The following is a 25339-nucleotide window of genomic DNA, read 5'->3' as shown; positions in this document are numbered from 1 at the left end:
AGTTAAGTACAATTTAATATTATATTATTATTATTTTTAGCATTTCTTTTCACAATGCAGATATAAACAGTAAGTATGGCCTTTTTTACAAAAGTGTATTAGGTTTAACTAAAGATATTTACAAGATTTTGTAGGTGTGTTTTGTTTATGTTTGTTTGTTAAAGCTACATTTTAATTTACTTAACCAGGAAAGCCTACAATATCTTTTTAAGAGTGTCTTGGCCAAGATTTGAACAGTACATTGAAGAAAAACTAGTATTAGATAGACATGTGATTATAAAATTCTAAATACAATTTTTAATACAATGGTGTAACAGATTTCATTCTAAAAACAAACTAAATATCATTGCAAACAACTTCAGAACAGTCCATAACCACAAAAATAAGACCAATCAAAAACAATAACACAACCAATGTTTCGTACATCAATAAATCTAAGTATATATTTTGTCAGCTGAGCCTGTTTTTGTCTAATTGATGTGAAACGTGAGCAGTAAGTATGTATATGTTTTGCAATACAAAGTGAGGGGGGCCGTTCTTTAGCAACTCTCATGCAAAGCATAGGACATAGACCATTGGTTGTCTTCAGCTACAGACACAGACATGTTTTGCAAGTCCACATCCACTCCACTACAGTGTCTCACTATGTGGGACACCCTTTTTCTTACTTATTAACATGTGTCTAAACAAAGCAGTGATATTTTTACAGCATTACCATTAATTCATTTTTTTTTAGTTATGTGATCTGGTTTGAATGGTTAGCTTTTACTTTAAAATGAGTTTAGTTTTTAGACTTCTTTCCTAAGTCTTGGAAAATCTGATGTGCTCTTGCACCTATTTGTAGGGCTGCTATAAATAAGCCCCTGTTGGCAACACATGCGTGTCTATGATAGGCAGTTACAGAGATTTTCTTCACAGACTCTGGCTTGAAAGCAACACTGACCACATCTCAATGGTAAGTTGGAAAATATACCTGGTTTTAAGGTGACCAAGAAACACCTGGATTATATTATTAATACGGTTAGATAAATAACATGTTTTAGGTTTTTGTTTGACCACTAACAGCCCTTCCACAACCCGATAGCTGATATCCTATTTATAACATGCTCCAATGCAAAGTACTTTGCTTGGTGAGAAAGAACAAGCATTAAGTGTAAACTGTGAGTTTGTTTTTCATATGAGCAAATGACCCGGAAACTTTTTTTATTTTGTTTTCAAGAGGTTCTGATACCACTCTGAAGTGTTACTTACTTTCTTCTCCAGGGGCTTTTACATGGATAACGCCATCTAATTTGAGCCCTGAACTTTGACAAACTGTGGACGTGAACACAGAGTAGTTTCATACTGTGGGTAATACATTTACCTTTGGATTGGACATTTCTTGTGAATTGCTTCGGGGGACAATGACTTCCAGAAGGCCAATGACTCGCTCTTACTCTGGCAATGGGAGGACAAGCAGCTTCAGTGAAGAGGAGGGCAGCTCTTCCAATTCCCGCACAGAAAGCCGCAATCCTTACCTTTCGAATGTTAGGCCTGAAAACAGGTAGACGGTCTTGTCTATAATCCATGTATAGAGGATGTTTCTTGTGAAGCAGATTTGTGTTTAAAAATACTTTTATATTGCATGGTGGTAAAGACAAGGCATCTGGGTCAGGTAGATTAAGTAAAAAAAACACTCACATAACATAATCTTTCTATATTTAAATGTATTCAGCTCAAGTAAATAATAAGTCAAATCACAGATTTTTACCATATTCATTAGATGTTTGACATTGTGGGTCAAAAATTACATTTAGCACATCAATTCTGCATTTTTGTGTTTCAAAGCTACAACCCATGTGAACAAAAAAGGTGTTCCTTTTCAAAGCGGAGGGCAGATATTAACAATTTCATGTAGGTGGGGTACACAAAACTGAATCATTGTCATCCCTTTATCTGCCTCTCCTCTGAATAGCTATTCTAGGTATTCTCACTACAGGCCAACGAGGTAATCCACACTTTTCAAACATTCCTCCCAACTAACATCTTAACCACAAAAACTGGTTTACACCGAGAATGAAACCTACACGTTTGAACTGTAAGTGTTTTGTCAAGTGTTGCGTTTAGTTTTTCATGTTGGATTGACAGTTTTGTTTTGCTTGACATCTTACAAGTCACTCTGTCACTCTTTCACACTCTCGTCACTCTTTCGTCACTACCAGACATTCCCATTAACAACTTTTTTTTATTAAGCAAGTTGTTGGATTGAACTGCACAGAGGTGAAGATGTCACTGAAAGGATACTTGTGTCTATGATTTGAAAACAAGTAATTGACACTCTAATGCATAGTGTTTGCTTTCAGGAGCACATTGTGCAGCGTCATGGCTCAGCTGACCGAGGATATACAGCCATCCTTTGAGACCACCTTGAAATCAAAGGCAGTGTCAGAAAACTGTAATGTGAAGTTCAACTGTGTGGTGTCAGGTACGTCTGCCAATTTGCATGCCTCAGCATGTTGTTTTTTGGAGTAACTGAGACTTTTCAGACTGTGTGTGATGAAGAGACATGATTCAAGACATTCATTCAAGTTGACTTTTCAGGATGTTGTGTTTCTAACTGCAGGCAGATTGGATGGACAGGCCCATCCAATAATCGCAGCTGTTCCAGCAGCTGACACATCACAAACATGATGCAACAGCCTCAAAACACATTCATGACAAAGTTTCTTACACTGCATTTTGTTTACAGTATAATTTCCCATATAAAGTGATATTTAGTGCAAAGTAAAGACTTTAGTCTTTTCAAATATTCATAGATAGTGTATAGTCTTTTATTAACTCCTACATTAGGCCAATGCGGTGGGATCAGGGGAGAACTTGCTTGGACGTGTGTTCTGTGAGCCAATAATCAATGTCCTCACGTACTGTCTGCATTTCGGTGCTGTGACCCATTTATTTTCCCCTTGTCAAATTCAAACCTTAACAACTGACACGTCTGACACGCCTGAAAAGCTGTCTGCTTTCCTGTTTCTCCACACACTTGTGTACCTGAGACTGATTACCTTTATGCCTTTCCAGGCAAAGCTCCACCCAGTGCTCAAACATAAAATTGCAGATTTATTACGTGGCATACAAACAAAACAAAACAAAGTGTTGTAATGGCTCCAACAGAGGTGTAATGTTTATTACCCAGAGGCAATCCATTCATTATAATCTATCCATTTCTTTAGGCTACCCGGCTCCAGAACTGAAATGGTATAAAGATGATATGGAAATGGACCGGTATTGTGGACTTCCAAAATATGAAATTCATCGTAATGGCAAAATCCACACCCTCCATATTTACAAGTATGTACAACAACCTTGCAAGAATAGTAATCTATTACATCAAATTATTAGAAATGCAGCTTTTTGTTTTATGTTGGGAGTTGTAACACAGTCTGCGTACCTATAATATGATTTAAATAATGTTGATAATAAAGGTGTTTCTGTTTTCAGCTGCACATTGGATGATGCAGCCATCTATCAAGTCTCAGCCAGCAATAGCAAAGGGATTGTCTCCTGTTCGGGAGTTTTGGAAGTTGGCACCATGAACGAGTTCAAGATCCACCAGAGGTTCTTTGCCAAGCTGAAGCAGAAAGCAGATAAGAAGAAGAAAGATCAGGAGGAGCAGAGCAAGAAGGGGGATAAAGAAAACGTTAAGAAAGAGAAACCGCAGTTTAGCCCAGAACGTCCTCAAAGGAAGCGGCACATCCCACTACCAGAGGAGAGGCCAGTGGTCAAGGAGCCTTTGGAAGATCTGGGAGCTGCTGCAGTGCCTAATGGTATTAGCAGTGAAATCAAGGAAACAGCCCCTGTGACATCCAAAGACCTGGAGAAGGAGCTATCTCCAGATGAGGAAACCATGGCCAAAAAGAAAATAAAGATCTTAAATGGTGTAGACTCTGGGGTTAGTAGCATTGACAGCAGCAGTGGCAAAAGCCATATGATGGGAAATGGAGGGGATAACTGTTATGATGGAGGAATTGGTTTGGCACAATTCCTGGCAGAGACTCTCCAGTCCCAGGCTGTTGAGGAGAAACAGAACGCATCTCGAGGGGAGAAACCTAAAGAGATGGATATAACTTATGTAAGTGCCAGCAGCGAGAAAGAGAAAGAGCAAGAAGGGATGCGAGACATGAAGGAAGAACAAGAAAAAGCATTTGAGGGAGAGAATGAGAGAGAGAAAAGGAGAAAACAAGAATTGGCCATGGCGAGGGAGAAAGAAATGGAAAGGCCGATGGAGATGTCGCACACAGTACCCTACACAAAACATGGTCCGGGATACAAACATCACAGCAAGGCTCATAAGGATCACGACCACCACAACATCCAGGCTTCCATCTCCTCTGTGCTCCACACAGTCAAAGACTTCTTCTTTGGTAAGAGCAGGAAGGACTCTCATGATCACATTGAGAACAAGGAGAAAGAGTTTGACCACTCGCCTGCCTCAACGCCGCCATCATTTCAGCTGCAACCAGAGCATAATCAAGTGTGCAAGCCTGTATCGGAGGACGTTGTGCCTATGGAAATAGATAAACTGAAGGAACCTTCAGAAACTATTGATACAGAAAAACAGTCAGTGTCACTGAAGCCACATGAACATGAGCATGAAGACAGACACTCAGACCTGCCACCAGCTCGTAAATTGCCACCTGAGAGCACGGAGGAGTCCACAGGGCAGAGTGCCAAGGCAACCGATGCTGTGGAGAAAATAGAGTTGTCTGTGGGTCCAAGGAGCCGCAGTCCAGGTGAAGAAATGCCATTGTCTGGGCTTCAAGTCCTTAATGAGGTACGTAAAGTGGTCTTGAAGGGCAGCTGGCTGCCCCTTGAGAGTTATATATAGGCTGTGTTTGTGTGAGACGATAATTCAGCTACTTCAGGGTCAAAGCCTGAACTATGTCAACTATGACACAGTTTAGGATGTGAGTACTGATGGTTGCAAATGTGGTAGATAAGAAGCATTTGACTCATAGTTAGATGTTAACAGTGTGGGTTAGTCGGAACTATGCAACCGCTTTAAAGCATACAGAATATTATCAGTGGTCAGCAACTGGTGGAGTGAGTCAGCCTGGCCATGTGAGGCTGTGGTTATAATGCATCTCTTTACTGCGTATCACTCAAGAGGGACTAGCCAAACAAGACAGTGTTGGAGAAATAGGGAATTCAGAACCTTGCACTAAATATCTGTGGAGGTGGGAGGATGTTGTTGATCTACACTGCAGACTGTAAGATAGGATAAGGAATGTCTCAGATGTTGGCTGTGATGAGTGGGACGCAGTCTTGTATAAAATACTTGAAAGCAATACTTGAGTAAAAGTACAAGTATCTTAAGAAAAAGTTATTGTTCACTCCAAAGTGCAAAAACATTTCCTGTAAGTAACGAAGACGCTGAGGGGAAATACATTGGAGTACATTTTATTTAGAAAAAGCAGTGGAGTAAAAGTGAAAGTTTTCACTAATATGAATAACAATGTAAAGAACAGATATGTGAAAATTATACTTAAGTACAGTAACTAAGTATTTGTTCTTCGTTACATTACAACACTGGTGGGACACCAGTGCGTCAGAGAAAATGAGGAAACCTGAATGTCAGAAGTGGTTCTCACATTACAAACAGGGCTTTTCATGACAGGAGGCCGTGTCGTCTTGATGAGCAGGAGTAGAGCGGCAGGTCTCGGCATGAAAGGAGGGCCTCGTCACATTGGACACATTCCTCACTGCTCTTAAAATAAACCTCTTCCTCATCTAAAGAAAAGGGTGGTAGGCAGTACTTCTGTCATCTCAGTGTTCCGCTTGGTAAATTGTTTCATGTCTGTCATGTGTTGGGAATCAGAACAATCATGCTATGGTTAATGTGCTGTCTACGCCCTTACAGTAAGGAAGCTGATAGCGGCTGCAATTCTTTTCTTTTTTTCCCCCTTTTTTTTCATATTCTGGGTTGGACTGCTATGGTTCAGTATCATGTGACTTTGAGGCTCTTGGCCATATAATATGGATTTGTTACATCACTTTCTTTGATGTGATGAGGCTGGAACTCTTTTTTATGTTATGCAAATACATGGCCATGGGTTTCCAAATATTCAAATATTAAACAAAGAGAAAAGTAAAATTTTCAGATTTGACCTCAACCTCTTTTTTTCTTTGTTGTCTCTGTTGAGTGAAAATCAGTGGCCACATTAAATTGAAATCCACTAAAGTAATGGTTAAACTGTACAAGCATGCCCTTATTTTCCAAAAATCTAAACGTCAAAATCCCTCCGATGTTTAGTTATTAGAATGTGATTTCTCATTCTGCATGCTTAAGGAGGAAGTTGGGAAGACATTTTTGAAAGTTCTGAAACTTATTTTATTTTAAGCCACCAAAACCAAAATGTCCTTGAAAGTTAAATATGTGTATATAAATGTATTCTGAGTTTGTGAATTGGTTTGTTTCTTGAATTCTGCTTGAAGTACACAACACTATATTCACCTATAGTTTTCTTGTGCACAGTGACATGTTGAAAATGAAACTGAAGTCTATGTTTAAACTTTATCCACCTGCAGAGTGATTGTTTGTCCATAACGTGGAACTACAGCTGTACATTTGCTATGGTGGTGGTTTAATGGGAAGCTTCGTGCATAAGTAGTTGGAGGAAGTCAAATCATATATTTGAACAGTGTTTTCTCACATGGCTGGGACATCTATTTACATACCGAGGTGTAGTGATGACCACAGCTTCATTTTTAGACTGAATGTGACACCAGTTCTCTTCCATAGAAAGCAGCAACTTCTTTTTTTCTTAATAGTCAATGCTGGCCAACCATGTTGTCACAAGGCGTTATGTGGCTTTGTTACTCTTCTGCATTCATTTTAATGGTGTGGACAGTAGAAACAGGGGACAGTGAGGGGAAAAACCCAATAACACTTCTATATGTAGCTTGAAGCTTTACCTATACATCTTCTCTTTGGTACTTTGCACTCTCAAATTGAAGCTATTTGTTTTGTTTTGTTCTTTTTTCACCAGCTTCATGATGACAACATTACGCAAATCATGTTATGAAATAACCTTTTGTTGAGAGACAAGCAATTATTCATTCACTGGCCACCAAGTTCTTTGTGTAAACAGCATATGTCAATCATAGGGGAATTCCCCTGTCTGTGTTTTAACATAAGAGGAAAAGCACACAGGCACATTGAAAATCAGTTAAGTGCTTAAATCCTAGACCTAAATATATAAAATGTATTCATGGCTAAATGCATACAATTTTTTCATTATTATTATCATTATTAATAATAATAATAATAACAAAAACAATAATAATAATTTATACTTTATTAATCTTGCAAGTGGAAATACAATGTGATAAACCAAAAAAAGAGAATGCCTGTTTGTTCAAAAATCTAAAAAAAGAATTTGACCCTTGCACGTGTAAACCATAAAGAGGTGTAAACACTTGGTTTCAGCTACTTGCATGTAAGAGAAGTTCCTGAAATAGGCTGGCAGGTGATTAAAAAACAAGAACAGCCTTATTTACTGTAGTTTTACCACAGTGCTCTTCCTCTCTGTGTCGAGAAATAATGTACTGCAGTATCATGTTTGTCAGAATCTGTCACTGTTCATGATTCTGTTCATTCATAGAAGAAAAACTTGTCTCAGTCTAAAAGCGTTGCAGTGTCAAAGGTCACTGCAGTAAATTTGCTTCAACGAGCTTCTAACTCCTCAACATGACACTAAATTGGGTTTTTTCAGTACATTGTGAGGTCTTTTTGCCACTAACAAATCTTTTTTATGTTTTGCATAAGAAGTTAAACTAGCAGTGTAAGGCATTTGTGTTTAATGGAGTTTCTTGTGAAAGACAAAAAACACTGCTGCAAATGCACTGAAGTACTAAAATGCTTTGTTTGTTTACTTTCCATCAGGCTGAAGAGGAAGACTCTCAGATAGCATCAGTTATCAAAAAGGTTCCCATACAACAGCAAGATTGCCTCATAGTTTCACCACAGTCTAATCACCAGGCTGCAAGAGATGAATCTTTACTCAAGGGAGAAATATCTGTCATGCAACAGACCCATAGCTCTTATGAAGAGGAATGCTCCCCCACATCCACCCTCACTTGTTTGGAAGAACGCTGGACTTCCCCTCCCAATCTTATCTTAGTGTCAAACAGCCACAGCCTTGGAGAAGCACCCACTGAAACTTTACAAGAAGAGAAGATGAGTGTTGATGACATGGGCAAAGAGGAGGGATATTCTTTAAATAAGATATGTGAGACAGCTGAAGTGAAATCAAAGAAACAGCCATCCTCAGATATAAACAGATCTGAGATTACGGAATTAACAACATGTTCACTGGTAGAAAGAATAGAGCCATGCCAATCTAAAACACCAGATCAGGTACGTTTGAGTCTGCCTGCTGTGGCAACATACAGTGTAGAGAGAGATCAAGTAAACGAACAGACTGAATGTACTTCACTCATTCAGGAAATGAATGTAGGATTTCCGCCCACTGCAGTGGTAGAGAGTTTAGAGAAGGATGACCTAAAAATACAGCAAGAATGCACTCCTTCTACAGCAGAGGAAAGCCCTGAAGTCCACAATGTTAGTTTAAACACAGGTTTCAGAAATGGTGAAGAGGAAAGCCAATTAAAAGAGGTATTGATTTCTGCTTTAGATTTAGAAGTTAACTCTTGTAACAATCTAAAAACACAAGTCATTGTAGACGGTGAGAGCACTGAAGCAAGAAATGAGAGTTTACAGTTTGAGGTGGAGACAGAAAAGAGAAATCCAGTAAAAGTAGAGGAGTTAGATGAATCTAAGAGCCTCTCAATAACACAAAACAAGAAAGGTAATGCCTATGTTTTAGAGGAACACAATAATGTTGCACATCAAGACAACAGTGAGAGACAGCAGGGTTGGCCCTCAGCGAATATCCCACAAATCCAAATATCTACAATTGAAGACACCCCAGATATTAATCCAACTGTTGCAGGCATAAACCCACATGAACGTTTTATAATCCCAAAAATTGAAATAATGGAGCCTGAGTTCAAAGAGTGTACTCTCCCTCTAACTATGTTGGCACTAAACAAGCAAGAATCAGGGCCTGCTACTTTGCTACAATATGATGCAACTCATGTGCCTGAGGCAATGATCCAAGATCAGAATGTGGCTGATTTTCCAGGCGTGCAGAATGATAACAACCTCTTACCCAAAGAGAAAGAAAAGGAAGTTACGCAATTAGATGATGAGACAAAAATGAACAAACGGCAGCCGCCACACATGAAATGCAGTGAACAGCTCCCTCAGATGGACTATGCATCAATTCCTGTTATAAATGTTTCATGCACTGATGACAAGGAGGATGATGTATCCGTAAACGCCCATATTTCAGATACACAGCAGCCTTTTGAAACTCCATCGGTGCCTTTGTTTGTGGTGCCACCGATCTCTGTCACTTGTCATGAAAATGATTCTGTACTCAGTCTGCCCACTCAAACTGAGTTGACAGAAACAGAAACTTCAGCTGCCACACAGAGAGGAACAAAGCATGAGGCTGACAACACTATGCCTGGAGAAACTCAAAGTAGAAAACAGAACTTAGAAGAAATGGCAGAAAAGAGTATAAAAGAAAAAAGTCCTGCTTTGCTATTTGAAGCTCTAATAACAACAGTTGGTGTCAATGTGCCATCATTAAGTAAAACAGCAGATGACAACATTGTCCCTGAAGTCTTGAAGACAAAATCCCTTAAAGAGGCCAAGATAGAGAATTCTGTGTCTGTTGAGGACCTCCAAAGAAACAAATCATCTGTTGAGAGACTCTGCGCTAAACCCCCGGCTCATCCATCACTGAGTCCGGCCAGTCTCCGCAAATTCATGTCCAAAGCTGCTGCAGACTCAGACATAATCGCTGTGGGTGACCGTCAGAATGACAAAGCAGATGAAGATCTGAGTGGAAACTCAACACCAACATCCTCCCTCTCCTGTGAGAGCAGTCCCCGTCTGAAGCGCAGAGACAGTCTGACGCTGATACGCTCTGCCACACCTGAGGAGTTGGCCTCCGGAGCTCGTCGCAAAATCTTCATCCCAAAAACTAAAGAAGATGGAGAAGGAGCAGTGGTTGATGCGCTAGATACTCAAGGCAAGAAGGAAACCCCCTACATGTCACCCAGCCAGGCTCGCAGAGCAGCATTACTGCAAGCCCCCACAGGACAAAATACTCCACCAATGGAGAGGCGCTCTCCTCTGCTGAGCCGCAGAAAGGCCACCTTGGAGGTTCCAAAAGTTGCAGAGGAGACTCCCACAGAAGAGCCAGTCAGCACCAAACAAGAGGAGAAACCAGCTGAAAAGAAGCTAAACCCTTTGAAAGGTAAATAATAGAAAGATATAAAGATTAAGTTGTGGGAACAAGTTCTGCATGTTGCCCTTATAAGAGCAGTGTCAACTTCTTTGCACAATTTGATATTTACAAAATAACTTACAGTACTTAGTACTTATCATTTTAATTACCTTAACTAACATAAACCAGAACATGTATGTACAAAATGGCTAAATATCAGGCTCTGGAGAATCACAAGTGATAAGCTGTTAAATGGCAGTGTGACATGTTTGACTTTTTTGTGTAGTTTTCATAAAATACCAGAATACCATAATTACAAATGGTTCTGTGAAATGCTAGTTTGTCAACACATGAGCGTGATTAGTACACCAGTGCCTGAGGACGTGGAAACATTAGAAAGTCTCTCCACTCTCCAGTACAGTATATATTTACCTTGGGCCCCCCACACATGCACCACCAGCTCCACAGGTCATCCGTAAGATCAGGGGAGAGCCGTTCCCAGATGCTTCCGGACACCTGAAGCTGTGGTGCCAGTTCTTCAACGTGCTCAGTGACTCCACCATTAAGTGGTACAGAGATGAAGAGGAAATACTAGAGGTGAAGAGAAGGTAAATCCCCTTCTTGTCTTACAACGTCAACACTGCCCTGACTACCTGTATCACAAATCAACAGTTTTGTCACATCATGCTGTTCAACTTGTTGTATTACACCTTTTTCCCCATTGCTATGTTTTGAGGATTTCCAGCTGACATGACTGGTAAAAATGGACAGGTTCCAAATCTGAAATAATAATGCTACAAGGATGAACAGGATCTTTTTGGGCCTCAGAGTACATCCCATGGCCTTCTGTCATTCTCATATTCTCACTGCAGAGATGACCAGCTCATGTGACTGTGAGCCCCACAGCTGTGACACAGAGAGGTGAATCTCTGGCTAGACACAGAAACTGTAACCTGACACATTATTTTTCCCATCTCCAGGGGGCATTAAAAGTCTATATATAAATGTGCCATTGGCTGCTGTGTCAGCGCAATGCTGCCGCACAGCGTGGCCATCTGTCTTGCAGTGACACCTTGTGGTTTGTTGTTGACGTTAGGTACAACTCAATTTGATTGTATTCAATTATTGTGTTTTTTCCATTTTCTTGACTCTCAAGTGGAGGAGATGAAAGCCAAGTAGCACTGGCTGTGGTTCTAGCATCCAGCCATGACTGTGGAGTATATGGCTGTTCGATCAACAATGAATATGGGACTGACACCACTGACTTCCTGCTCAGCGTAGATGGTAAGATACAGTATGCCTAGGAAAATCAGGTGTGAAATCTAAACTTTTTTATATATAAATAACAATCTTATGATTTCTTTCTGTTTTCTATTTTACAGTTCTGTCTGAGATACTACTAAAAGATGATTTGGAAGGTACATTTTTTCAGTTAGCTATGTAACATATCAGCCTCTTTTATAATACATTTTCTGTAAATTATTGCTCATGTGTTTCTGTTGTTCTTTAGTTGGAGAGGAGATCGAGATGACCCCACTGCTGTTCAGCAAAGGCCTGGCCGACTGTGGCAGCTGGGGTGAAAAGTACTTTGGCCGCATCATGACCGAGACAGTGCACCTCGGAGAGGGCTGTGCTCACAAAGCTAGCAGAGTGAAGGTCATTTACGGCCTGGATCCCGTCTTTGAGTCTGGAAGCGGCTGCATCATCAAAGTTCAAAGCCCCATCGCCTACGGGACCACGCAGGAGAGCAACCTCACAGAGAGAAATCTACAGATAACTAAGCAAGTGAGTGGTGGATTTCTTGTCGAAGAATCTTTGGTAAATTGCTCCCAATAAATCCCTAGTGATTACAATTTCAGAAATGATCTACTTTATTAAATTATTTGTGTTGCCAGGAATGCAAAGTCCAAAACATTATTCGAGAGTACTGTAAAATCTTTTCGGCTGAAGCAAGAATTATTGAGAACTTTGGCTTTTCACTAGAGTAAGTACCATGCTTATTATACAGTATCTGGTTTGAATTAAATGAATTGATTTCATTTAAAATGTACAACCCTGCTTTTGATCAACCGACTAATGGTTTGTGTTGCCCACAGAGTGATTCCTCAGTATCTGATGTATCGGCCTGCAAAATCTGTGCCATATGCTACAGTAGAGGCTGATCTTAAGGGTGTCTTCTTTAAGTACTGTATGATGGATCCTAAAGGCAGGCTGATTACACGAACCACGTCAGAGGTGGAGCAGAAATGCAGCACTTTCCAGCATTGGATCCATCAGTGGACACACGGCAATTTGCTGGTCACTCGGCTGGAGGGTAGGACACACATACAAGTTTATAACGAGTGCAATCATTCATCTGTTTGTAGGAATGATATTAATAATCTACTGTGATTCATTTTTGCAGGTGTTGAAACAAAGATTACAAATGTTAGAGTTGTGACCAAGTCAAAAGGGTTGGTATCTAAACCAGGACATGCAAATGTTATTGTTGTTGTTTTCTATCAGAATAGCTGGAAAAAAATGTGTTTTCTGTATTCCAGATACCAAGGACTAGCAGAACATGGCTCTCCTGAAGTGTTTGAACAGTTTCTGACACACCATCAGTGCAACTATTACTGTGGACTTCTTGGCCTGCGCTCACTTAAGACTATGGATAGTCTGCAGCAACCCACCAAGATGAAGGGCTCCAAGAGCCCCCTGCTCAACCGCAAATTGGGCTCTAACAGCCCACAGCTGCAGCGAAAAGGACACAGCCCTCAGATGTCTAGAAAGGCTTATTCTAGCCCAAAGGTGACCAGAAAAGTTCAGGAGACAGAGGATAATAAATCAGGTGCCAAACCCAATCCTGCAGAAATTGTTGATGTTCTTGAAATGAGGTAGGAAGAAGCACCTCAACTGTGTCAAGCACAATTTTATTGCTTTTAATGGTTTAGTATTACCTGTTTCTTTCCAGTTACAAAAACTAGCAAGGACTCAAAGAGATTATAAGAAAAGGAATAGTTTGTTGACCTGACTTGTCATAAAGAATTACTGGGAACTTCTCAGTCGCCATTACAATTACAGCAGAAGACATCCTCCAGCTACTGTAGTTGAAAAGCATTTATTAAATGCCAAGCAGCAAAGCATGTTTTTAAACTCAAACAGTGTGAAAAGTAAAACTGGGTCACACACTTGCCTCAGAGTCTTACAGTATAAGCTCTATGAGTGGACAAACAACTCTAAGAGCAGTTGTGCTCGAAACGTCACAGATAGGTGCAATAAATAAGTGGATATTGGAGCCTTTCAGTGTGCCAGCTAGTTATTTCTGTACTCCTAGACAAAGAACTTTCTAAGCAATACCTGTTGACTCAAAATCATCATCATTGAAAGATCAACTGCACTTCACACTGTTAAATATGTATGACATTTCAATGAAGAGATGTTAACATTTTCATGGTTTGATTTCAAGAATTATGGGGAATAAAACCACAGCCACAGAGGGGGTTGTGGAAATGTGTCCATATTGAACACTGCATGTTCATCTGTGATGTACAGAATGTGTGTAGGACATCATTGTAGAGATGTCATGTATAGCTTGCATTCAAACTGCCAATGCAGCATTACAGTAATTACAGAACATATTTTTAGGTCAAAGATGTTTGCGTGTTTTTGGTTACTAGTTTTTGATTACTTTGTATCTGTTGTGTCTGTAATCAGTCCTCTCCTAGTATTTCAGAATTATGCTGGTGAAGGCAAAGCAATGAGCAGTAAGGGGCTTACCAGTAAAGTCTTTACCTATAGTATGCTCATGCTCATTGACATGCAAACACACGAGCAATGAGGAAAGCTGATGAATGAGTACCACACAGTAATTTGGAGCTGACCTATGGACTCTTGGTCAACTAAAAGCACACTAAACAAAATAACCAAAAGAGCAGACTCAGGACTTTCAGAAGCCTATTCATCACTAAGTAAGGCTTGAGTAAGGCTCCCCGAATGACATCTGCAAAGTTCAAGAAAGCTGTGAGTTTTGATTGTGTACAGTTGGCCAGCAGGATAAGAATCAGAATGAAAAGTATTCAGTTTGCACACGTGTTCATGTTTAAATTCCAACATTTGTCATTTGTCTTTTACAAATATTAAAGAACTGGCAAGACGTCTTTTGAAATTCCTTTAATAGATTATTGGTTAATGATCAAGGAGAGTCTTCAAAGTCCTCTGTTCTTAAACTTCAGTGCCATTACTTTATATCACTGTAACTGCATGATTGTTTATGACAGAAAAATTTAAAAAAAGGAGTTGAAATATTGAAGGAGCGAATGGTGTTAATGTGTGGTGTTATGCCAACCAACTGTTTTGTGTTTATGTGTGCATGAAGTGTGGAGAAAAACTGTAAACGAGCGAGTGAGTGAGTGAGCGAGTAAATGAATGATTGATTAAGAAAGAATAAATGTGTGTTTTGCAATGTGTGCTTTGTTATGTCACATCATGTCAGCAAATGTTTTTTTAAATAAATATGTAAAACATTTGTGTCCAAGCATAGATGACATTTTCATAGGTTTTTATTTTTTCAAAAGGTCTGTTTGTATAATTATCAATAACAAAATAACAAAGTCACTCAATTCTATTTTAAATATTTACATTTATCAAAAGTTTGAATATGAATTTGAATATTTCATGAGGTATATTTCTGAAGGTGTGTCCTTTTAATCCATGGATTTAAATAAAAGCCAATATCTGAAGTAATTTACAATATAATACATGATACATTTATCTTTGAAAGATGTGCATATAGGCTTTACATTTTTACATTAACGGTGACACAAATATACAAACATAGAGAGGCACGTAATCAACTACAGTAGAAAACCAGACACTATTATGTATTTTCCCCTCTAATTACAAACGGTCACATTAGAAATACCACAGCACTGACAACATTTAGAGAGAAACACTGTGACATTTGCTACATTGCTCCATGATCCTATGAACGAGATGGTCCCATTGTTTATAGTGCTGCAAGAAAATGCATTTGAGATGTGAGTCCAAATAGCCAACAGAGAGATACTTAGCTAGCTGAGTGCACATTTAAGAAACTATTAACCCTGTATGTTGCATTTTAAATCAGTCACGGTAACGAAAATGTACATGCTTACCTTTCAAAGAGCTCTTGACAGCAAGTTTGCACATTTACATCTGTGGCATTGAAAGCAGTTGTCTTAAACAGGTTCACACAGTCAAGTGGAGGAACAGTGAGGAGCCCTTAGAAATAAAGTGAAAAAGCTATTCAGTTACAGCGCAGCAGGAAACTGCCCTGCCAGTTCAATTCCAAAGTCCCTACCTGCAATGCAAGCATTGATGAGAGATACACAAGTCCCAGTGAGCATAGCTCTCATCACCAAAGACGAGACATCACCTCTTCTGGATGGGCATATAGAGGCTTTGAGAAAAAGAAAAATCGTTACTGAGAGAGTATCCTATGGCAGGACAAAAGCATGACAGTAGATTGATATATTACTTACATAGGCCTCCAATCATAATGCCCAGTGAGCTGAAGTTGGCAAACCCACAAAGAGAATAAGTGGTGATTAATTCTGATCGTTTCTGAAACAAGAAAAAAACACAATCATGTAATGTTATTTTGTGTTGTGTAAAATCATTTCCCCTTTAATGCTTTAGTGCGTAACTTTTTGATATAAATGAACGTCCGTTACATTCAAGCCATTGTCAAATGAGTTGCTACAAAGCTAATTAAGACTATAAGCTCCACAAAACTCTCTCTGTATTTCTCAGAATGGCTGTGTTCAGAAGATTGTGGCGTCCAGTGACTTTCGCACACAGAAACTCAAGTGAAAATAATTATTTCTTCTGAAGATGAAGTCCATCATGTTTTTTTAATCCTTTGTGTCCACCTTGGCTACTAGCAACTGTGAGGAGGAGGGGTGGGGGTTGTGCACGATCACGGAAGACTTGTATCACGTGGACGCGCTGACAGTGTTGGTGCCATAACTTTGGGGGGGTGACAGAAACTACGCACTATAGCTTTAATTCTTTGGTGTAGTGCTCAGGAATTTATAATTGTAGCATACCCACACTCATTCCAATAAAGAACATTTACTCACAGATATCCATTGTGTTACGCCTCCAACAATTTTATCAAGTCCATTGAGTCTGTTGTTCTTCAGTACAGACAGTTTCTCGTAAGCTGCAAACTCATTGAGGAAGAGCTTTGTGCCAATAAGTTCAGCCACAGTGAAACTCTCATCATATGGTACTCCCATCATAAAGGCCACAGGCATGAATACGTAGGAGCAAATCATCTATGAGCACAGAGAGGCATGAGGTTATTTGGATATTGTTAGATAACCCCTTTTGATATTACAATTGAGCAAATGTTTTTTTCCAAAATCCAAACACGAATTGCACATCGTGTCACACTTAAGTTATCAGTCTTCTGCTGAAACGTACCTGAAATGTGATTTCAGGATATCCCACCATGCCGCCAAGCCAACGCAAAGCTGCATTTATGAACCCGAGGATGGAAAGAAAGGCTATCAAATTTGCTGCAATGTTAGCAACAAGACCTATTGAAGCAGATGCTCCACTGCTAGCAGCTTCCAGGATGTTTTTTTCATCCCTAGGGAGTTTTAACAACAACAAAATAAAGTAATTTAATTTAAAAAGTAAGTAAGTAAGTAAAGAATCATGATGGCAGAAAAGATTAAATTAAAGGACATACACACCCACAAGCCACTTTAATATTCTTCTCTGACTTAGAGGGACTCTCCTCTGTCTCTGGGTAAGAAAGTTTGGAGATGGCCAAGGCACAAGGAGCAGCCATTACAGAGGCTGAAATCAAGGCAGATGCTTCAATCTGCAAAATACAAGGAAATGTCATTTAATTCATGGCGCTGTGGTGGAGTAACTGCAATAATCAGCAACAGATTATATACAGTATTTAATAGTCTGCATAATTGTATGTTAAAGTACTAAAAGTGCAAATCAATTATACAAAACCTTTGTCAAATATTAAAAAGTCCAAAAGTACAGTTTTTATTGCCATTTTAGTTGAGCACCACCATCTGTGTCCTCATTACCTATTGTAGTTTTCTGAATTTTACAGAGATAGAATAACATTAGATCAGATATACTATCAAAACGCAACAAAGATCATGTTAGTCAAATCTATCCCATCTTTTCCTTTGTTAATGTAGTAGTCTGAGTGGTCTTTAGTCTTCAGTCTACTAATTGTGCCCTGGATCTGATGGCTAGCAGCTTTCTGAAGATGCTTTTTGACTGCTTGTCAGCAGAGATATACTGCAGAATATTAACCTTACAGGCAGGTGTTATTCAGTGAACCAAATTGGTTTGGCCTCTTCTGTGGACAAGCAATCTAGATGCCAATAACACATCTTTATTAGCTCCACTTGAAGAAACATGGGTTGGGCTTTTAGGCACGGATCTAGATTACCTAACAGGTTGGGACTACTTCATATTCATTGGGGAGTTCTGTTCAGAAATAACAAATATGTTATGGTTTCCGTTTTTATCCGGTCTCTTCATCCTGTTTTGTTTTCCTTCTCCGGGTTCCCTCCCTGGTCTTGTGTTTGTGTCTTGTTCCTCCCCGGTCTTGTGTTCTCCTGAGTGTCTGTATGTTCTGTTTCCTGTTTTATTTTGAAATTAGGTTTTTGTCTCGTCCTGTTTTTAGTTTTACTTCCTGTGTCTTCCCGCTCTTGTGATTACCGGATGTTTTCCACCTGCTTTCCTGCCCTCTTGTCACCTGCCTCTCATTACCTCATTACCTTGTGTATTTAATGTCTGTGCCCGCCCCCCCCCTCCTGACCCTTGTGGATTTTGGATTTTTGGATTTTCTCTTGGATGTTTGGACTGTGTTCTCTTGTGGATTGTTTATCGTTTTACAATAAATTCATCCTGCCTACGAAACTGTCACAAAATATTTATTGTGCTAAACCCTAAAGTTCAGTCCTGGGATCCATTCTATCCTGATCTAAAGCCTTGTAAATTGTTTTTTTAAAGAAATTAGATGGCTCAAAATGTTGCCAAAGGTTAAGAATCTGAGAGTATACTTTGATAGTAATAAAGTGGTTTTAACCACTTGAAGAATTACCACTGTAGTGGCACCTAGCTAGTTACTCCTAATTCTTCTGTGCCACATTTTGTCAGTCTAACTACTACCAGTATTTGAAACACGAGAAAACCAGTCTTTGATGTTATCTTATAAAACAAAGTTATATAGGCATGGTACGCACGGTCAAACTGAGTTGCTTTTAACATCTCTAACTTCAAACTAAACAAACTACATACAATGTAGTACTATCTGACTGGAAGCTCGAAATATCAGACCTAAACATAACTAGATTATGCATTTTAAACAAATACATCTCTTAGGAATTTTCATGAAATAGTTTTTTACCTTTTTAACTGTCTTTGAACTAAATTATTTCAAATGAACTAGTCCCTATTTGGCTCTTACAACCACAGTCACATAAGTACTCTTGCAAGACAACTATAAAAACCTAATTTGTGCATTTGTTTCCCAAAGTAATGCAGCAAGGATTTTCACCACCGTAAAACCGCCCCTATCGCCCCCTAGACTGACATCACTTCACCAGCTGCTTGTCACCAAACTGATTTTGGGTACTTCTCATTGTTTTCCAATAAGTTTACCGCCTAACTCCACATTAAATCACTTGCCTCCACAGTTTGTCTGACACTCTCACATCAACTGTTCCTCCCTCCAGGACTGAAGCCTATGGCAATGCAGCATGTAGTTTATGAGGCCCAAGACTATAGATTTAAGAATGTGCATCTAACTTCTAACATTTAAAAGAAAACTTGCTTCCTACCTTCACACTTTTACTTTGTTTCACACCCACAGATTGTTATTCATATACTATTCATTTTTAAATAACTGCCATCTCTTTTTGATATATTTTTGTATGAAATGGGCTATATAGATACATATGTATGTATTATGTGGTGGCATAAAAACAACTTAATCTCACGCCAAATGAGATGAAAGCCCCCATGACACTGCCTGCAATTGTGGCAAATCCGCCAGTCATAACAGCATGGATCTCAGATTTGGTCATGTCCTTCAAATAAGGACGGATCAGCAGCGGAGCTTCAGTCTGATGCACAAAGTGGAGCAGAAGAAAACAAGCAGAGTAACTGTAGATTTCTTTTACTGCAATTATTAATGACAGAGAGATTGCAGCTCATGAATTTCCAAAGCAAAACAGTCAGACTAGTATCAAAGATATTGTTACAAAGACACTAAGTCTTGTTCAGAGTACCTGCCCAACAAATATATTGCCTGCCACACTCAAGGTCTCTGTGGGAGAGGTTCCCATCGTTATCTGCATAACCCATGAGATCTGCAAGGACAAAAACACATGGCTCTTGGTCATAGTATGACACAGCAGGCTCAAGCAATATACACCCAGGCTTACAGTAACCTACAATGCAGTGAGGTACAACTTTAACCTTTCCTTACCTTCAGAATGAGCCACTGCATTATCCCCAAAAAGTAAAGGACTGACATCACACTGCTGAAGAACACAACAATGGGCAAAGCCTGGGGAGATAATCAGAAAACTCATGTTTAACATACTCAATTCCAATAACTTACAATCCTGGTTAAGTGCTTATATTTAAGAAAGAATACAACATCATCCACTTACTTGAAAGGCAAAAATGTTTTCAATCAGAATATCCCCAAAAACAAAACTTGACCCTTCTTTGGTATAGGCAAGGAATGTCTGTAATCAAAAGACAAAGAAGAAACATGGGTTATATTATTTCAAATGATTATTTATGTCTTCAATCCAATTACACCTTTATTCATATTTTACAATAGAACATCATGGAACTAAATCAACAACTAAGAAGAGACAGTAGGCAGTACTGCACATTAAAAAGTGATTAAAAGGCCACATGCCTGTGCACACGTTCTGCTCCCTCAACCCTTGACTCAGAAATAACAGTGAACAGCAAAATAAAGTAGCTCTAAAGATAAGCATGTATGATCCACTCAGTTAAAGAATATTGCACCTTAGTAGATAACAAACACTGTATGCCATACGAGCATAGTAGCTTTATGATCACTTATGATATGAATGTTAGATCACACATGTCACAGTAATACTATTCCTAGATACATTGGATATAAATGTATATTTTGTATGTTAACATAAAACGGATGGCATTTTCAATCCATATTCCCTATTAAAATAAGTGAGTTTACAATCTACAAATACCTGTTATTGTTATGTTTGCTGATGATTTGGCAGTTGTATTCTGAAGATCTGTGATATTAATGGGGGAGGAGAACTGTATCTTGTGTAATAATCACAAGTGTGTATCCTATTATTAAATATACTGAGGTCACACACATGCCTAAGTATTTTTTAATATAAAATTGCAGCGGACACCCGCTTGTTCCTCCTACTTAACCACAAATATGTTTCCATTCCATATTTTTGGTAGAATGCACCTTTTCATTTGAACAAAGTTTAATATTTATGTTAAAACACCTAAAAGTAATACCTGCACTTGGGCTCCAAGCCATTCAAATGCTATGAATCCAGGCTGCGTTCTTATAACAAAAAGGCCAATACAGAACTGCAAACCGAGACCCCAAAACACAGGCCTCCAAGATACCTAAGAAAGATTTTTAAAAAGTTAGTTAGTGTATCAGGGTGTCTCCATGTAATTGCAAGGAAGCTGCTAAACCTGAAGATGATAGGGGCACAAGGCCAAATGATATCCAAAGTCATAGAAAAACAGATCACAGATAACTTGGCGATAACGTCCATTTTGAAACAGTTGCCACCCTAGTTATCATCTTTGTGTAGAGTTAGTGGTTAACTCAATTCAAAACTCACCGCTGTCCTGTGTGCTGACAAGAGGAACACAAGCAGGATGAACACGCACACACCTCCAAACGAGACAAGCTGCTGAGGATTCTGGCGTGTGTCTAAGGCCAGCCACAGAACAAGCAGGACCACAGCTACTAAGATTAAAACCCTGAAAACACAATAAAACACACCTTCACTCATAAACAGATTGCATAACGTGTAGCTCAATTATCATCAACTGAAAACAAGATATCCACTCACCATTTTAACCATTTCAAGTTAGATTTAAAGCATCTAACTACAGGTCTAAAACACTGACTGATGCTTTTTCCTTTGTACTCCTTCAAAAGTTCATATGATTGAGCAACAACAGCCAAACTGGTTAGGACTACAAGAGCGATGGACCTCTGGAAATCCAATACACAGGCTGCAATGAAGTATGCCACATAACCTACAAGACAGAACAAAGCGTTTGTTAAAAAACCCTTCACATGATTATTCCTGTCTTGTTATGGTCTTCAAAAAAAAAATATAATTCCACATAAACAAACTGCAACTGATTGTAACACAAATGAACGGACTTTTAATATTACCTGCTCCAAGTAAGCCCAGTACAATGTATTTGAAGGTTTTTGAGTGAGCCTTGATGTAATCCTCTGTGGCATTAATCGGCTTGGAAACTTGGCTGAAATACAGGACAAAGTATATGTAAGGTCCACTTGTGTAAGGAAATTTTCAATTTCAATTATAGATTCAATAACGAGTTCACAGTAGCACAGTAAACAGTTGCACATATTTTCCATAATTATATGTGCATAGTACTGTACATTTACAAATTATGAGCAGAATACAAACTACATAGGTTTAATGCTGTGCGCTTGCTGTGATAATTGCACCCGAAATAAAACAACTATATCTTTACAAAGTGCAACTCACACACCTTAAGTATGATCCCAAACCCTTTTTAGTCTTTTTTGTCTGCCTTTTGACGCTGCTGGTATCAGTAATGTTGTCCTCCTAGGAACATAAAAGACATTTTATTTCAAACAAAAAACATCTTGTGCCATTTTCTTTAAAAAATGATATGTGATACATACTTCTATTTCAAAAGCCTGGTTGTCCACACCATTTTTGTTGGTGTGGGTTAAATTATTGAGCTGGACACTGTTGGTTTCCGCTGAAAAACACAATCATTGTTAATTTCTATGCAGCAGGCTTTGGGAGAGCATGCTTTAACTTAACAACCAGGAATGCCAAGCAAGTAACAAGCTGTGTTTCTATGTACTCTGTGAGATAAGAACGAACATTTAAAAAGTCCTAGTGGATTAACTTGGGAATAATGGTACGCAAAAATACCAGAAAAACAGAGCTAATAGCTTACTCATTGTGCGTCCTCCTAATCCCGGCTGTCAAATGCTGCGCTGTAAAATCAGACTGCGGGAAAACCTAGTCTGCCCTCTATGAAACAATTAATCATTAATAAGAGACGCGCTATGTATCTGTCCCAGGAAGTACACATTAGTGTGATAATGCAACAGATATGATAAAATGAGTCATTTAAAGCAACATTTGATTAGATGTGATGTTAAGCGAGTTTGTCAAATTACTGTAGCAACAGATGATTAAATGTTAATTCTTAACAGATATGAAGTGTTTGGGTGTGACTTTGAACTTTACAAGCATATATGGGTAATAAAAGGGGATACATTACAGATTAATCATGAATGATTTTATCTGTAGGAGAAAATGCTCCAACCATGCTTTAAAGCTGCAGTGGGTAGAATACAAAAAAACGCCAGAAATTGAAGTAGAGAAAGTCCTCTTCCTGCAGCTCTCCTTCTCCCCTCTCTGTTGCACGGGAAATACATGGACAGAATAGAAACGCTCTCTCTCTCTTTGAAACGACCTGTATTTCACCAAAGTCTCCCGTCATGTCTAGATTATCTAAAGCCTGAATGCAGAGCCATAAGGAGATGTAGAAAATTTTTCTCTCAGAATACTTGAATTACAATATCCTGAAAGATTAGTATGGATTTTTTTGCCCCACCGACGCCAAAAGATAAAGTACCTACTACAGCTTTAAGTTAGTCATAAAAAGTCATTGTGCTCCTATAAAAACACATTTCTTAAAAGCATGTGAATCAACAATATGATGAATAAGCCTTAACGGAAAAAAAATCTTCTAATTTTACTGAATTAAAGTAACATTTTACTTTGTGTGCACAAAAATAACATGAAACAAATCCTATACATTCTAAATGCTTTGGAACAGTTGACCGTTCACATTGAATAAACCCATTTTATATGGTTAGAATAGAAAGAAGTTATAATGTCAGAGCACACGTTACTCAAGTGAAATAAGCTGAAGATAAGTATGTGAACTTTGACTATACTATAAAACTATGTGACATTATTAAAGGTGGAGTTTGCAATTCTGGAGAAAGATTGTAGATATTTGAACTCAACACTCTCCCGTCAGTGCTCCCAGATTTACCGTCCGTCCCTCTCGCTCCCACTGCTTTTCTCTTTACATCCATGGCTTTTCCCCTGTCCTATTCACAAGCACGAATCGGATAGTAATATGTGGCTTGGTCCAAGACACTTTGCTTGTTTTCCATTGACAGACTGTGTTGACATTGGCTGTGTGAACACAGGATTTTCTTTTAGTGCACACATACATAATGGACCAATAGCAGACTGTGAAAAGATATTCCCTGAATTAAAGAAAAAGTGCATTAGATTGGAAATGCTGACTCCACCTTTATATGCGCCTGTGTACATGTGCTACAACAGACACAGAACTGTTTGTGTAATGTCAAATTAACTTGTATTTTTATATAATATATTTATGGAATATATCTTTAAATGCTTGTTTTGAAGATGAAGCACATTGCGGATTTGCGGCAGAATCAGTTAGCCTCAAAAATAATCATAGCTGTTATCTGGACCATTAAGTGCAATTTGTACTTTACTTTCAGGTGATGATTCATGATTGGATATAATGGCAGCTATTTGTTCCTTTCGCTGCTGCTCAAATTTGATCTCGTCACACACACACAAATCTCTGATTCCTCATAAAATGCTGTTTATCTGTGGTTCATAACACTTAATGGGGGATCAGTCTGTCTGGATGGATATGACAAAAATGTATTCTTGTTAAAACGTTTTCAGAATGTTGTGCAGACCATAAAATGCATTAGCAGAGGTTAATGACTTAGTAACAGATTTTGTAGCACAACATTAAATTCCTTGGTTCAAAAACCCAAGATTTTTTATTTTTTATGAACAACAAACTTGTTTTCCAACAGTTTTAATTTGACAATTTAGATGTGACAGTCAAAGCTGTGATTGAGAAAACACTTTTGATTGCAAAGCATCACCTACAATACAAAAACACTCAAACATAATTGCTTTTGTTTACAGTTTATTATTTCTTTTTTTTTTTAATCTGATACCAAAGTGCAGAAATTGGTGTCACCACTGTACAGATAGCGGGAAGGAATAGTATTGTCCCTCCACTCTGTCTTACAGGATTTCAAAAACTATCTTCTTCACTGCACTAATGTTTCCCAACTCAGATGTAATGGATATTCCAGAGAATCTAAAAACATCCTTCACAAATGAGACTGTTCCAGTTTTTGCCAGTTCCATATTACAGTATGAGTTTTAATGTTTCACATCATGGGAAACTGGCAAATATTGTACCAGTTTCATTGTTAACCTTTATATCCACTTAGTATAAATAAAGCTTGCCAGGAAATTCTCTTCTGTATGTAAATATTAAACTGTAAAACAAAAGGCTACCTTATCTTTCTGTGTAATGCCATATGCCTTACAGTATATCCAGGCTGCTAACAAGAACAAACAGAATTGATACCGGATTTCCTTTATTTACACCCTTATTATGAATTGACAAAACACTATTAAAGCACCGAAAGCCACAAAGGACTGGTGGATACGGAACATAACAAAGGACATGGGTTGTTTTGCTGTTAAGTAAACAATTGATATTAGTGACTATGATTTTGATAAATAGCTCTTACTTTAAATTAAACAGAACACAACAGCCTGTAGAACAACAGACAAATCTCATTATACAAAAAATCTTAATTTAAAGCCATTTTGATCATGCACACTATTCAA

The 25339-nt window shown here is 38.6% G+C and overlaps 2 protein-coding genes across 5 annotated transcripts; one reads left to right on the top strand and one right to left on the bottom strand.

The window, feature by feature from the left end:
- Nucleotides 1–706: 706 nt before the first annotated feature.
- Nucleotides 707–14844, top strand: alpk3a (alpha-kinase 3a). 3 transcript variants are annotated; one of them, XM_032523500.1, is made up of 15 exons: nt 707–955; nt 1264–1543; nt 1955–1987; nt 2343–2464; nt 3210–3327; nt 3478–4810; nt 7922–10367; nt 10798–10945; nt 11494–11621; nt 11720–11755; nt 11848–12122; nt 12233–12321; nt 12434–12651; nt 12742–12790; nt 12878–14844. In XM_032523500.1, exons 2-15 carry the CDS (start codon nt 1404–1406, stop codon nt 13215–13217), a joined length of 5475 nt encoding a protein of 1824 aa, XP_032379391.1. In that variant the 5' UTR covers nt 707–955; nt 1264–1403; the 3' UTR covers nt 13218–14844. The 3 variants fall into 3 exon arrangements, with proteins under 3 accessions (XP_032379391.1, XP_032379390.1, XP_032379392.1); XM_032523499.1 differs by having other exon boundaries at nt 788–955; nt 1222–1543; XM_032523501.1 differs by lacking the exon at nt 1955–1987 and having other exon boundaries at nt 792–955; nt 1222–1543.
- A 4-nt stretch (nt 14845–14848) lies between these two features.
- Nucleotides 14849–24001, bottom strand: slc28a1 (solute carrier family 28 member 1). Of its 2 annotated transcripts, none has more exons than XM_032523506.1 (18): nt 23691–24001; nt 22294–22373; nt 22137–22213; nt 21790–21881; nt 21458–21647; nt 21224–21365; nt 20886–20999; nt 20021–20098; nt 19834–19914; nt 19634–19714; nt 19343–19468; nt 17060–17190; nt 16785–16953; nt 16439–16636; nt 15839–15920; nt 15658–15756; nt 15473–15578; nt 14849–15332 (listed from the first exon to the last, which is right to left on the bottom strand). In XM_032523506.1, the coding sequence occupies exons 1-18, from the start codon at nt 23731–23733 to the stop codon at nt 15212–15214; spliced, it is 2010 nt and encodes a 669-aa protein (XP_032379397.1). In that variant the 5' UTR covers nt 23734–24001; the 3' UTR covers nt 14849–15211. The 2 variants fall into 2 exon arrangements, with proteins under 2 accessions (XP_032379397.1, XP_032379398.1); XM_032523507.1 differs by lacking the exon at nt 23691–24001 and adding an exon at nt 22578–22942 and having other exon boundaries at nt 15839–15918; nt 16437–16636.
- Nucleotides 24002–25339: the final 1338 nt, after the last annotated feature.

The sequence above is a fragment of the Etheostoma spectabile genome, chromosome 8 (assembly GCF_008692095.1).
Source record: "Etheostoma spectabile isolate EspeVRDwgs_2016 chromosome 8, UIUC_Espe_1.0, whole genome shotgun sequence".
Classification (NCBI taxonomy): domain Eukaryota; kingdom Metazoa; phylum Chordata; class Actinopteri; order Perciformes; family Percidae; genus Etheostoma; species Etheostoma spectabile.
This window is presented reverse-complemented; position numbering and strand designations above follow the sequence as displayed.

Excerpts from the sequence above, each read along its gene's own strand:
- alpk3a (XM_032523500.1), top strand. The coding sequence starts at position 1,404 with ATGACTTCCAGAAGGCCAATGACTCGCTCTTACTCTGGCAATGGGAGG. Across the intron at positions 2,465-3,209 it reads GTTCAACTGTGTGGTGTCAG|GCTACCCGGCTCCAGAACTG; the intron begins GTACGTCTGCCA and ends CCATTTCTTTAG. Across the intron at positions 3,328-3,477 it reads CACACCCTCCATATTTACAA|CTGCACATTGGATGATGCAG; the intron begins GTATGTACAACA and ends TTCTGTTTTCAG.
- slc28a1 (XM_032523506.1), bottom strand. The coding sequence starts at position 23,733 with ATGGATGTAAAGAGAAAAGCAGTGGGAGCGAGAGGGACGGACG. Across the intron at positions 16,637-16,784 it reads ATCCTGAAATCACATTTCAG|ATGATTTGCTCCTACGTATT; the intron begins GTACGTTTCAGC and ends CTGTGCTCATAG. Across the intron at positions 15,921-16,438 it reads GCGTAACACAATGGATATCT|AAACGATCAGAATTAATCAC; the intron begins GTGAGTAAATGT and ends TTCTTGTTTCAG.